General features: G+C 45.3%; 2 protein-coding genes across 2 annotated transcripts in view; both read right to left on the bottom strand.

The window, feature by feature from the left end:
* Positions 1-184: 184 nt before the first annotated feature.
* guca1d (guanylate cyclase activator 1d) lies at positions 185-8,870 on the bottom strand. The gene is made up of 4 exons (XM_004556898.5): positions 8,450-8,870; positions 6,339-6,488; positions 4,195-4,282; positions 185-3,943 (listed from the first exon to the last, which is right to left on the bottom strand). Exons 1-4 carry the CDS (start codon positions 8,642-8,644, stop codon positions 3,810-3,812), a joined length of 567 nt encoding a protein of 188 aa, XP_004556955.1. The 5' UTR covers positions 8,645-8,870; the 3' UTR covers positions 185-3,809.
* A 2,542-nt stretch (positions 8,871-11,412) lies between these two features.
* The window catches only part of dub (duboraya), a 9,274-nt gene continuing 6,172 nt past the window's right edge, over positions 11,413-14,514 (bottom strand). Inside the window, exons 5-8 of the mRNA XM_004556897.4 lie at positions 12,922-12,990; positions 12,542-12,781; positions 12,010-12,438; positions 11,413-11,915 (exon numbers count right to left, since the gene is read on the bottom strand). Coding sequence (XP_004556954.1) covers positions 11,892-11,915; positions 12,010-12,438; positions 12,542-12,781; positions 12,922-12,990 — 762 coding nt within the window. The 3' untranslated portion in view covers positions 11,413-11,891. The remainder of the gene's footprint in view (positions 11,916-12,009; positions 12,439-12,541; positions 12,782-12,921; positions 12,991-14,514) is intronic.

Genomic DNA, 14,514 nt, shown 5'->3' with positions numbered 1-14,514 from the left:
TGCTTTGTATGTTGTTCAGTATATTTCTATGCAAAACAAGAGGGGTTTCAGTACACAGCAGGATATTCACATTTATAACCAGATATTTACACTTTAGGGAGAAAACATAAAACATTTTTACTGTACAACATCAATTTAGAGTAAACTTTTGTTTTAGATAAATATTGAAACATCTTTTGAATGAGTTAAATGTCAGAATAAAGAGAGACAGAGCTGTCTATTTTTTATCACTTTCATTAAATTTAGGAGCACATATACACTAAGTTTATTGTTAATTAATAAGAAAACTCCAGAGGATTCCATTCTGAGCTGAAGAAGCTTCTGATTGGTTCGTAGAGTCCATGTGAGTAAACTGGTGGCACAGCTGTGGATGCATATAAGGCAAAACACAGAGGCTGTTTCTGTGACATGGGAAAATCAAGAGATGTCAACCAAAACAGCAGGAACAGAACTGTGGAGCTGCATAAGTGTGGCTCAGTTTGAATACAATTTGGTGCCATTTGCAATTAAGAAATACAGACAGTTTCTCTCTTTACTCTTAAAGTTAACAAATATGTTTTTATATTTATCTAAAAAATAAACATTTAGTCTGATTTGATGTTACAATTAAAAAAGTGTTTTTATCTGAAGAGTAAATATCTGGTTTCAACTGTAGATTTGATGATTGTCAGCACAAAGAGAGAGAGAGAGGAACAGAGAGGGAGATGGAGAATGAGGACAGAACAGAGATGAACAAGAGCAGGTGAGACACACATGTTAGTCAAATGGTTGCTTACTAAAAGTATCACCGTATCATAGGTACTCATGTATCTCGTACCTAGTGTTTCTTTTTAGGTTTGCTATTTTTCAAATTCTATATTTATTAAGTTCTGCAGGCTTGTTTGCACAACGAGGATAAATAATTATATAAACTTTTCTCAATCTAAATATTGTACTTTGGTAGAATTAAATAAATAAGTGTAGTGCAGGTCTATGATGATTTTTAGTGCTACTATCATCTAGTTCTGATTGTGGTTATGTCTTGGTTAAGTCCCCCCCCCCCCCTCAAAAAAAAAAAAATCCCACATGCATACTACCCTTTAGGGCTAAGCCCCGGGTGTTTCAAATGTCTGGCTCCTCCTCTGTTGATAAGGCAGCACAATACGTGAGTGGTTAGGACTGAAGATTTTACAGGACACATTTTCACCATAAAAATCTGTTGCACAGTAGGACCTGTTAGCTTAGCCAGACATCCTCAGACCCTCCTGACGTGGTCACACATGTCACCTTGTAAAAATAAAAACATTTAAAACATTCAATCGAGCGACCTGTCGCGCAAAACTAGGCCGGTAGTGTGCTTGGCCTTTAAACTTATAGCATATGTATTGCTGTGAGAGTCCACTAGAGGGTGCAGTGGAAAAAGTGATTTATAAAAAAAACCCTCCTGATTCGTGCAGCTGAGCTGATCATTATGCCAACCGTGTTTTGCAAAAATCGATAAAAAGGTTATGATCGATATCTTGTAGACTGTGCATGCAGCCACCTCTGTTTTTTTTCCCCTTTTCCCAAATTTTGCTTATGTCTGATTTATTTTTCACACGTAGGTGAATGCAAACTTCATCTAAACGCCTGCTGTTGGTGTGTATCCTGTGGATGGATACTCTTAATTTATGCTAACGTTACTCAGTGTGCTGACACGTCCATCATCCTGTTATTATACCTAATCCTTCTCATTAACCTGCTCTCTTCTTTTTGATTTATTATTAGTGCTGACTAGCTGCAGATGAACCACCACACAGGGAAGGCGGAGCATGAAGGTTGGCAGTTAGCGTCTTAGTCATCCTCCCTCACTGGCGTTACGTTTTGTTGCTTTTGTAGTTCTCTGTATTATGAGTTGAGCTGGGAGTTACCCACAGTCTTCAGTTTTTGGTTAGATAGGAAGCAGATGGTTGGTTCACAGCCTTCTTTGTCTTTTGTTTATCTGTTTTTCCTTTGAAAGTAACTTTATTTTCATTATTATAACAGCAGCAGCATGGTGACAACTCATATTAGGTTTTCTGTGTGCCTTTGAATTTGAAGTTATAACATGTTTGGGGGCTTGTCCGGGACACAGGACCTCTCATACCTTACAACACTGTACAGTCTATACAGCAGGTGTCTTCCTGTTTAAACTCTACTCTACCCCAAAGGTTTTTTCTCCTGAAATGACCAGAAAACTTGTTTTTGATATACGGTTTTAATAACAGTGATAAAATCATTGGATATGTTGTATATTTGAGATTCCTCTGTTGAACTGTCCTCCACCCTTCATTAATGACACATCCTCAGGTATAATAATTCCACTCCAAAATGGTGGAAATGTGCGCCTGTTCACTACGTTTAACTGAAGACAGCAGGGCATTCATCTACATAAACCTGCTGAACCTTTCAGTAGATTCAGAAGAAAGTGATCAGTGGGTAAAAAGTTGTTTCATCTGTAGGTAGTGCTACTGAAACCAGTGCAGGAATGAATAAAAGTGCAATTCCAACAATGGCCACTAGATGCCATCTCTAATTCGCATTCAAAAAGCACAATTTCATTGAGTCCTTTTTTGGTCTCTTTCACTAAATCTGAGGAAGTGTGCGGGTGCTCACATCTTCATTAATATCATGTTGAGGCTTTGATGTGTTAGCTTGGTTCACTGGGAGGAGTACAAAGCTTCTCTCTGAGAAGCAGAGCAGTAGATAGTGGCATACAAATGAGGTCAAGCATAGTACTTGAGTAAATGTGCTTAGTCCTCCACTGTGAGTGAGATGATAGGTTGTTCTGCCCTCAGGCGCCCCAGTTTGGTCTGGCCTGACCCGAGTGGACCTTTGGACTGGCCTGCTGCCAATTGAGCTGATGGAGCAGCTTTGGTCCCTGAATGCACCGCTTCGCTCTGATATGGAAAGTGGATTTATCGACCCCACAGACTGTGTGTTAAACACATCACGGCTGCAAGATGTGTTTGAAACATTTAGTTTTGTCCTCAAAGACAGGAACCTGTGTGGGGGTGAAAGATGATGAAGCCTCCTCCAGAGGAAGAATCAGATCCTTTGGCAGCATTAAGAGGATCAGCTGTACGGTAATCTCCCGGCTCACAGAGACAGCACCTTCTCCAAATCACTGTCTCAGTATTACAAAACTATTAGCACACAAGTCGCTGTAGCAGTATTCTCAGACATGGATGCATAGCCACAGTTCAGGTCCTTTTACTGTGCTTCTGTCTCAGTATTGATGGACTGTTTGTTTGCAGAAAGTGTAGCTTGATGCTTTTCTTATAGATCAAAGTCAGATGAATAAATCTGGGGCGAAAATCTTTGATGTTGAGATGTTGAAAAGATTTAAAGTTTTTCTGAAAGCTCGTAGTAATTAGAAGAATTATTACTATTAGTTATTATCATCATTATTATTATTGGTAGTTGTTTTTATTAATGCTGCTGTTAAAACTCAACCTCAGGTATCTCAACTTTCTGATTCTCAGTCCAGCGTCAGTGCGACACATTTTCTAAATAGTTGAAGCAGAAATTAGCAAAATGTTGGATGAAATGAGGTTCTCTATGGCAAAGGAATATGAAGACCTTGTTCCCACTGCAGTGGTGTTGGTTCCATACATATAGCACATACAAGAGAAAGACTTGGTGGCACCACAAACTCCTGGTCCAGGGGGACCTACAGCAGGAGGGGGTTGGCAGATGCAGCTCACAGAGTCCATCGTGACCTTCTTCACATGAAAATCAGCCAGGCTTCCTCTCTGTAATGTTAAACCTGTCCAAACGGCCAATCACAGCTCACTGCTTCCATGTTTCTCTCATTGGTTGTTCCCCGTCCGGCCCTCAATAATGATCAGTAAGACCGGCGTCAGGTCCATCAGGGTCTTCAGCATGTCCATGATATCTTCGTGGTCTTTGGCTCCCTCGATGAACTCCTCCAGGGTCAGCTCACCTGCAGGGTCAGAGGTCAGAATCCATAATTTAATAAACAAAATGCCTCTTAAACACAACACAGACCAAAATGTGGAAGAGCTGCCCATCAATTATATAGTGGGAAGTCGTTTGGGGTGTAGGTCGGATCTTCAACTGTGTCGTTTACTAATTATTTGGTTGATTGTTGGCTGTCATGCGACTTTGGTCCAGATCTGGCAGAGAGGAGTTACAGAGTTTACTATCTGAGCTGGGCTCAGCTGTCTTCATTACCTTCTCCTTTCACATCAATCCTCTCAAATATGAGCGAGACGATTTCCTCGGGGTCGATGTCTTTGTTCCGTGTGATGTCTTGGATGGCCTGCAGATGGAGACACCAAGGACAAATAACAAGGTTCTCAATAAGTTTCTGAATCATGAAGATGAGTCAGCATTCAGTAAAATAATCTCTGACTGAGCTTAACGTTTTGTATCGGTCAGTTTCAGGTTTTTTATAACTAGTAATGGGTACCGGTATCCCGTGCCATGATGGCACCGGTTGTGACATAAACGGTACTAACCAGACCGAAAAGCAGCGCACATTTCGGTGCTTTTTTTCCCCTGAGCTGTGATACACTTCTAGCCAATCATTTTACGTTTCTGAGGATAGTAGGCGGGGCCAGGTACGTACGTTCTTTTAGAGCAGAGCTACAGATTAAAAATGCCCAAGGCGAAGCGGTCAAAGTCTGGCTGTACTTCACAGCAAAAGATGCAAACTCAGCAGCAACAAGTGCTTTAAGCTGATACTGTGATACTGTCAAAGGAGGTAACGCCTCAAATCCGATGAAACACCTGGCGACGTATAGCATTTTGTTAAAAGCCGAGAAATGCGCCGTATTTGATAGCTTGCTGCGAGACCTCACACCGAGCACATCTACTGCGGGTGTGGTGCCCGTTATCAGACCCGGAGTTAGCAACATCCCCCAAAAACCCGAAGAGAGTCCTGGCCCCTAGCCCTGCCAGTGTAGCAGAAATGATGAGGATGATGATGCAGCAGCAGCCGTTCTTCTCTGCGTGAGTAGCTTCATGTTGCTCGTGTGTAATTTACGTTGAGTAGGCTAACCACGTTATTAAATTAATGCATGTAAGGTGAACTAGCAAACATCATCATAGCTACATGCGGCTGTCTTCTTGTTTGATGGCAGATACTCCCTTCACCCTGGCCAAAAAGGCTAAAATGACCAAAGAAAAAGTGGAAAACAGTTAAACATGAGAGGTTTTTGGACAAAGTTTGTGTTTTTTTCCATTGTTTAAGCACTGCTTCCAGCCAAGAGTGATACCATATATGCCCCATAGCTGCAGAAAAGGCTAACATTGTTATCTTTTTACAAAAAAACAGCTGAACATGAGAGGTTTTTGGACCCATTTGTGTTCTCCATTCTTTAAGCACCGGTTCGAGCACCGTTTAAGCACCGCCACAGTTTCAAAACTACTGGTTTGGCACCGGTATCGGATAAAACCTAAACGATACGCATCCCTATTCATAACTGCTGCTGCAGGGATCGCTCAGTCCAAAGAAGAAGAACCAATGATGTCACGAGGTTCTTCTTCACCACCATGGCCGGTGAAAGCCTGAAACAAACACGTGTTCCTGTCAGGAGCGATTCAGCTGTAAAAGATCAAAGAATCCACGTTAGGATGCAAACAGAGGACCTGGAGGGGGCGTGGTGGTCTCACCAGCTGTTTGCTAAGTTGTTCATGTTCAGGTTGGAAGGAACCCTTTTATAATGCTAACTCATATTTCGTATCTGACGAGTGAGCATTCGGCCACCAGTCTGGTTACTCTGCAGGGAACGACCAGTACTGTGATTTAGCTCACGGTATCCGTGTCCGAGGCTCCGAGATTACCAACTCCAGAAGCTGAATCAGATGTTTCCGATGCTTTAAAGATGTCCTGGTAAATGTAATCTTGTTCTCCATGTTCTCTGGTCCACGACTGGTCAGAACACAAAGGGAACGGCTTGTTCCACTTTCAGCAGTTTCCTTGACTGATTGATTGAGCTCAGAGGATTAGCAGCGGTCTAAGTTCAGAGCTAATCCAGCCCTGTTCTCTGTGCTGCTGATTCAGGATCCATGTGGAGAGGGACGCTCTTGATTTCAGTCCAACTTTCCTGTAAAGCTGGAAATATTGCAGATGTCTAGTGTGTGAGTTTGAAACCAGTTTTCTATAAATACATAAACCTTTCTGTGGGACTAAGACAAAATGTAATTGCTGCACCGACCTTAAAAGACACCATGACATCATTTGAAGCTTGAAGCAGTCGACGCAGTGTCAGCGGGATTAAACTGTCTTAAGATAGAAGCTGAGCAGGCAGCATTAAAAAGCTCAAAGACAGGAGAAGATTAAGCCTGTGTCAGCGTGGTGGTCCGTTCATTACCGTGAAGATGGTCTCCAGCTCTTCCTTGTCGATCTTTCCGTTGCCGTCCTGGTCGAACAGTTTGAAGTACCACTTCAGTTTCTGGTTGATTTCTCCCTTCAGCATCAGGCTGATGGCTGCGATGTACTCCACAAAGTTAATGTAGCCATCCTGCAGACACGAAGCAGGGAGTTAAAACCGCACCAGCGAGGGGGCGTTCAGGGACATCCTGTAAGATTCACACCTCAGTTTTAATATGGACGTTTGTTCAGCTTCACAAAACCAAAGCAGAGCAAACGTGACAGACAGAGAGTCTGATGCTGTGGTTCAGCTGTGCAATAATTCTGCACATTAAAAACTGTAGGTTTATGTTACTGTAATACTTACAGGGGTTTTATGACCAGTTTCCACAACAGCAAAACTCGTAGATGAGACTAACAATCATCAGCATTCTTGGGTTGCACATTCACCGATCATCTGACACTGAATCCCAGCTCCTGATTGGTCAGACTGCGGCTTCAGTCCATCACGTGGTGCTCAGTTTGAGGACTCAAAGTGCTTTTTTCACCACGCAGGTTGGAGGAGCCCAGGATCGAACCACCAACCATCCACATTATAAAACCACCTCCTAAAGTCTCCACACAGAGCTCAACCATTCATGCCTCCAGGCCTCTGTGGGAGGACCTCTTACACCTGAACATCCACCCAGTTCCAGCTTTATTGAAATGTGGACTACTTGTTGTAATAAATGGTTAAAATGCCTCCTGCTCTTTATATTTTACACATGTCGTTGCTGCAGGCTGAAGCCTTTAATCCAGAGGTGGCAGAAGTACAGATACCCGGGTTTAAAAATACTGCGGTAAAAGCTGAAGGGTGAAAAAGTACCGAGTCTGAAATGTACTCAGAGTCAGAAAGGACAAAGCGAACTGAACCTTGTGCTATATTAAGAAAATAATAAAATAATTTTAGTACATGAGATCATTTACCTGGAGATCTCCTGCTGCCCTTCACCTGATCACAGCATCCTCACACACACAGCTCTGCATGCTGATGGAGCAGGAAGTCCTGCCTCTCCCGGTCGAGCGAGCGCTCTGCACCACAGAGCGATTTTAACGTTTCCATGAAAGCTTTGAGTTTAAAGACTCGTGTTCACAGTATGAGCAACATTTCACATGTGCTGACGTCTGGTTTCATGTTGACAAGAATCAACCTCCAGACTGAAACATGGAGCTGCAGTTCATCTGGTGTTAAACAGCAGAATAAACATGTTTGCAGCCTGATACACAAACTGGTCTCTGTGGAGAACTTTTAAACTGCATTCAGAATTAAGGTTGGTGTTATTAGAGGCGTGGCCTCTGTGACTGACAGGTGGATGGTGGCACTTTGATGACATCATGTGACCAATAGCACGGCTGCTGTGAGTTTCTAGGAGTTTATTCGGACTGACTCTTACATGTAACCACGACTACACCATCACCTACGTTAATATTTCAAAACGAGGGATTTCTGATTTGAAGATTCATGTGGTCGCATAGCAACAGCTGCCCAGGCGACACACTGTCAACAGGTTTCTGTGTAAAACTTTATATTCAGCCTTGTATGTGAACATCGACCACAAGCTTCTGTGTCCACTACTTTAAAAACATAGCCTTTAGATATCTGATGACTGGTTTTGGTACATCCTGTATCCACAGTCAGATTTATCAATAAGGAAAGCCCGGTCAGCATTATTGATTTTTGATTGGGCTCATTCACAAGCTGCAGAGCTCTCAGCTCAGCCCTACAAGCAGTAGGTCGAGTTTTCTCTCATAAATCAGACGTTTTCATTTCAAAGCACGTCCCATGTAGAGTCTTTCTTTCTTTAAGCTGAGCTTTCATGTGACCTTTAACCCCACTTTAGTAACACTCGTCTCAAATTGATATCAAAGCCTCATAACCAGCTGTCATACTACCAGCCTGATATAACAGGTTATATGTCATTATTAGATGTTTTGGTCTAATAAGGTGCAGGAAAGCAAATCAGCTCTAAACCCGTCGACGTGTCACTGCTGTCAGATTACTTTTACTTTCCTGCAGAAGCCGCGTCCTATAAACATGGAAGAACAGGCTGGGCAAACTGACGTGGAACGCACCCCGTCCATGTCGAAGGTGAAGAAGACCTGCTCCACGTAGCGGTTGGCGTCCTCGTTCATGCCCTTCAGGTTGAGTATGGCCTTCAGCTCGAACAGCGTGATGAGGCCTGACGGAGACTCCTTCATGAACTTGTTGTACCAGTGGTGCATGTCCTCTGCCAGGATGTCGTCCAGGGTCGAGCCGTGGTTCCCCATGGCGGAGGAGACCAAGGCCCGGTGCGCTGCTTGTTAAAGGCGGTCTGCAGTCCTGCGATCCTCCTCAGGACAGGAAACCCCACAGAAGACGATCAGGCTGCAGGCGGAGGCTCGAGGTGGCCCACATCCAGGCTGCCGTGACTCTGCAGGCACCGAGCGAACCTCAGGACTCTGTAACCCTCTTAGGTCCTGCAGGAAGAACCAAAGAAGCACTGAAAATAACTCCCTAATGAGATCACCACAGGGCTGTGCTGTGGAGGCCGATCCAGGACAGGAGGGCGGGATGGCCCTGGAAGCAGAATTATGTAACCGGCTCACCTGGCAGGCTGCGTTCACACAGAGAGGTTTCCCAACGTGACGCCCACGCAGGACGTTCCTCGCTGCTCAGCTGAGGGGAAAAGTTCAGAAACACACGAGAACCAAGGAGAAAGACGCCCACGCCAGAGAACAAGCAGACCACTGAAGACCAAGACCAGCTGCTCCCACGGTGCAGGGATCCAGAAACGTCTGTGACTATTTTTCTCCTTCTTTCACACGAGCAGGAAGTGAAGGAGGCACGAGAACTGATGACTTCAAAGCAGTTACTTTGGTTTAGTTTCTTTCAAAGCTCTGCTGCGTGTCAGTTTCTGTTCTGGAAAGTTTGCTTTAAGTAAGTTACCCATGGCCGTTTCCTTAATTATTCCACCCAACGCCTGAAACCACGGCCCGAGCATCAGCGGCCTCAAGCAGAGACGCACGGCGCTCTAATCAGATCATCCAGGCAGCGGCTCGACCTGCCGGCAGGTTAAATCAGAGCTGAGACGTCCTGTTGGTCACACTTTCATCAAACAAGAAAAATAAACACAAAATGTCGTTTCTGGTCACTTTGACCTGATCAGTGAGTTTCTCCTTAAACTCATGGATGTCATTTTTGTTTAGTCTCTTTATTATTGTTGAATCGTGACCTCTGACCTTAGCTCAGACATGTGAAGCCTGCAGTCTTCTTCTGGGTTCTTCTCTGAAGAGTAATTTTGGTCAGCCGGTCACTCCTGGGAAGGTTCACCCACTGTGGGTTTTCTCCCACTGTGGATCACTGGAGTCAGACTGATGATGTCACTGACTCTGGTGCTTCTTTACAGCAGGAAGTGTCTGAGATCTTTGGCCTGCTTCACGTTGTCACACTGTTTCACATCACTGAAGGCTCAGATGTGAAGATTAAATCTGGCCCGAGTCTTACTGAGGTTGGTCAGGACGCCATGTTCATCATCTCATCGTACCTGATGTGATTTCATGATGTCTCTAAATTTTGAGAGGATTTTTTTTTTCTTGTGTTTTGACCTTGGAAGTTTTTACCTGCTGCTGAATGAGCGTACGAAGTTCCATTAGTTTGTCATTATTATCAGGAAGTCCTAAAAACTCCCTGAAAAGCCTTCAGCTGATCCAAAATGCTGCAGCAAGAGTCCTGACAGGGACTAGAAAGAGAGAGCATATTTCTCCTGTTTTGGCTTCCTGTTAAATCCAGAATTCAAAATCCTGCTCCTCACATACAAGGTCTTAAATAATCAGGCTCCATCTTATCTTAATGACCTTGTAGTACCATATCACCCTATTAGAGCACTTGGCTCTCGCTCTGCAGGCCTACTTGTTGTTCCTAGAGTATTTAAAAGTAGAATGGGAGGCAGAGCCTTCAGTTTTCAGGCCCCTCTTCTGTGGAACCAGCTTCCAGTTTGGATTCAGGAGACAGACACTATCTCTACTTTCAAGATTAGGCTTCAAACTTTCCTTTTTGCTAAAGCATATAGTTAGGGCTGGACCAGGTGACCCTGAATCCTCCCTTAGTTATGCTGCAATAGACGTAGGCTGCCGGGGATTCCCATGATGCATTGAGTTTTTCCTTTCCAGTCACCTTTCTCACTCACTATGTATTAACAGACCTCTCTGCATTGAATCATACTTGTTATTAACCTCTGTCTCTCTTCCACAGCATGTCTTTATCCTGTCTTCCTTCTCTCACCCCAATTGGTCGCAGCAGATGGCCCCGCCCCTCCCTGAGCCTGGTTCTGCCGGAGGTTTCTTCCTGTTAAAAGGGAGTTTTTCCTTCCCACTGTTTCCTCCTCACACGTTGTGTACCATTGTAATAGATTAACCTATTGGTTATCGGGCGGTCGTGGCTCAAGAGTTGAGAGTTCGCCTTGTAATCGGAAGTTTGCCGGTTCGAGCCCCGGCTCGGACAGTCTCGGTCGTTGTGTCCTTGGGCAAGACACTTCACCCGTTGCCTACTGGTGGTGGTCAGAGGGCCCGGTGGCGCCAGTGTCCGGCAGCCTCGCCTCTGTCAGTGCGCCCCAGGGTGGGTGTGGCTACGATGTAGCTGCCATCACCAGTGTGTGAATGTGTGTGTGAATGGGTGGATGACTGGATATGTAAAGTGCTTTGGGGTCCTTAGGGACGAGTAAAGCGCTATATAAATACAGGCCATTTACCATATTGTTAATTTGGAGACTACGATGAGTCTTTATTTGTAAAGATAAAACTTTTTAAAATACAGTTAAAAGTCTCAAATTTCTACTCTGTGCGTCACCAGAGCTCAGTGGGCCAGACTTGTACAGCTGACATCCACCTTCATGTGTTTAACGCCCCTGATAAGTTTGCATTATCAGGGGCGTGTCCTGTTTGACTGACAGGTAGCTTCGTCATCGCGCTGCAGCTGTGACACGGAAAAATCAGAAGTCATTAGCAACTCTTTATTTCTTTGAGCACTGCCAGATAAAATAAAACAGAGCAGATCATCATTATGGTAGCAAAAGTATTTTAATTTCATCATCAGAAGCACTTTGTGACGTCACCGCCTCCTCAGGCTGCGTGTCGCCATCCAATCAAAACCTCGGAGGTTCCCAGAAATCAGTCAAACCTAACGAGGCTTCGAGGGTTCCCTCACAGCTGTGGCTTTAAACACAGACACAAACCATTTATCATCATCATCATCATCATCATGGTAGGCAGCACACAGTAAGAACAGACAGGTCACAGTATATATGGCTAAACAGGAAGAATGCAGTGTTGTGGTGTGGAAAGGCGTTGAGTGGAAACGAACAAGCTCGGCTGGACCTTCGCACGATTGGCCGAGCGTCTTCGCTCATTCGCAGATGGCGGGCGGCGCCTCAGAGTTTCTAAATATTCGCCTCCTGAGCGTCTGCAGGCCTCTTCAGTCAGGTGTAGCTGATACGGGGTTTCTCTCCCAGCACTCCAGGGGCTCGTCGACGCGTGGTCCTCATCGGGCTGAGCTTGTTGCTTCCTGCGGGGGAAACGTTGCAGTTTTTCAGTACATGTACACAAAGTACACAGAGTACTGCACTGATGTCACTCTGGAAGGAGAACAGGTACTTCACCTCGCTCTGTTCTTCTTCTTTGCCGTCTGTCAGTGTAGCGTCTTCGGTCGGGTCCTGTTTCTGCGTCTCTGGCGACCTCGGCTCCTCCTCCTTCTTCTCTGATGATGATGGTGCCTCCTCCTCCTCTTCTTCTGCAGACCCTTTCTCTCCCTCCTGCACATCACCGTCGCCGCTCTTTGGCTCTTCCTCTTCGTGAGTTTGGTTTTTCTCAGCAGCTGTTGGGGCGTCTGTTTGATCCTCCTTCTTGAACACGTCACCCTCACTGCCCTGCTCGCCGTCCTGCTTGCCGCCTGCTGCAGTTTTGTCAGCGGGGTCAGTTGTGGAGCTCACCTGTGTGTCTGATGCATCTTTGGCCTCCACCTCTCCACTGCTGGATGTCCTGTGGCGGCGTGATGGCGGACGGCGGCGGATGGAGTGGCGAGCTCTGCCCTGGAGGAGAACCAAAGGGTGATCAACTGAGTGTTTAGGCTGGCCGGCGCAGGTATTTACAGGTCACTGAATGCATCACATGAACGCCTTGGAGGGGTCTCACCTTGTTGATGCTCTGCAGGACCGATCCGTCCGCCACAGTGGCAGGTTCCTCAAAAGAGGCGGGGCCTTCCGTTTCAGTTACAGGAGAGGTGACTGGGCTGGTGGGGGTTGCTGAGGACGAGGTGGTTACTGAGGTAGCAGGTGGGGCGGAGCCAGGGGAGGGCAGGGGGAAGTTGAGAGGCAGCATCCTGATGCCAGGGCTCTTCATAGGAGGACCCGTGGGCGAGAGCACGAGTTCAGCCTGCAAAGTGATGTCAGAGCGATGTCAGAACGATGTCAGAGTGATGTCAGAACGATGTCAGAGTGATGTCAGAGTGATGTCAGAGTGATGTCGGTGCATGTTTACACCAGCAGGGGGCAGCAGAAACCTGCTGGACTCACCTGGATTTTCTCAATTAGACCAGAGTTCCTCTTGACTTTGACAGGTGACGTCGGGGCACCTGCAGGAGGCTGACACACACACACACACACACACACACACACACACACACACACACAGGTGCGTTTATTTCGTAGATCTTCATGTAAATGTGGAGACCAGACGAGGAGCCCCTCGGGAACGTGACCTCAGCTCTCGATTGTCATGTTTAATTTTTGTGCCTTTTTTCCGTCACCACACCAGAAGAACGTGAAACTGTATAAAACTAAAGTGTTCAGTCACAGTTCGTGGATTTTCTTTGACAATATATCCCATCATGCTCTTGAGTTACCTCTGAAGGGTGCGTGGACTCGAGCAACGACGATTATTGGCTCAAACTTAAATATTACAAACAGTGCAACTAAATTGCAGATATAAAGGCCCAGTTTACAACAACAGACACCTCGAGGTGCTGATTGTTGTAGGAAAGAGACTCTGACGATCAGAGCAAGCACTTGGCAACAGTGGGAAGGAAAAAGTGCCATTTAACAAGAAGAAATGTCCTGCAGAACCAGCATCAGGATCTGTGTCTACTTCCTGTTTGTATCGAGAGTGACGAACTGGGCGGCTGCGGTGAAGAGAGGATGCTCCACCTACCTATCTGTGGTCATGAGTCAGTGACAGGGAACACAGCGGTGTTTCCCCCACAGGTCGCAGGGCTCAGCCTCGGAGAAGCTGCGACTCCTTGGAATGAAAATGAGCCGGATGAGGTGGTCTGGACACCCAGTCCGGCGTAGTCTGTGTTTAATATGGCTTTTGTGTTGTTAACATGTTTAATGTTTTGTATTTTCTTCTATTTGATCTCAAAAAGCTCCTAAAACAGTCAGTGATCACTGTTGACCTCCCTCGGCTTTTAGTACCGCTAATCATTTATTTAAGCTCAGTTTTTAAAACCTTAGGATGCAACTACAGCCCAGCCCATGCAGCAGTATATGAATGACTAACCTCGTATTGTGGATGGATTATCTCAGTTGTTCTCCTGGCTGAAGTTTGGTCCTTTTACAGCATCCTGCCATGCGATTACATTTGTTCCTGACCACCGAGAACACTCACGTTAACTTTTATCCAGTGGAAAAAAAGTTAGCTTGTTTATATTATGCTAACATAGCTGTGTTGCTAGCGGTCACGTAGCACATCATTATATAGCAGCTAGCCCAACTTCAGTAACCCTACAAACGTCACTGCTGTTTAGTTTTCTGTCTTCATTTATGCTGGAAGTGATAGCAGAGCTGTACGTTTGAATTTGTTTCCAAAACCCCGCAGTCAGGACATGCTATATTGTATTTAGATAGAAGCTAGCGAGCTAACTCCCTGCTAACTTCTAACTCCGTTAAATGTCATAAATTCCGTTTTCATGGATGCCTGGATGCTAAACTCAATTGTTACACCTGGTAGAGCAGAACGCTGATCATTTTATTAAAGATGAAAGACTTTAGACAGTTTTTCAACTCTCAGTAATGCCATAGTGATCGTTTGATATATGGACCTGCAGCGGAGTTTAGACCCAGACACGGCTAGTGACGTCAGACTTAATGACCTGATCGGCTGTGATTCAG

This window comes from Maylandia zebra, linkage group LG10, assembly GCF_041146795.1.
Source record: "Maylandia zebra isolate NMK-2024a linkage group LG10, Mzebra_GT3a, whole genome shotgun sequence".
In the NCBI taxonomy this organism is placed as follows: domain Eukaryota; kingdom Metazoa; phylum Chordata; class Actinopteri; order Cichliformes; family Cichlidae; genus Maylandia; species Maylandia zebra.
This window is presented reverse-complemented; position numbering and strand designations above follow the sequence as displayed.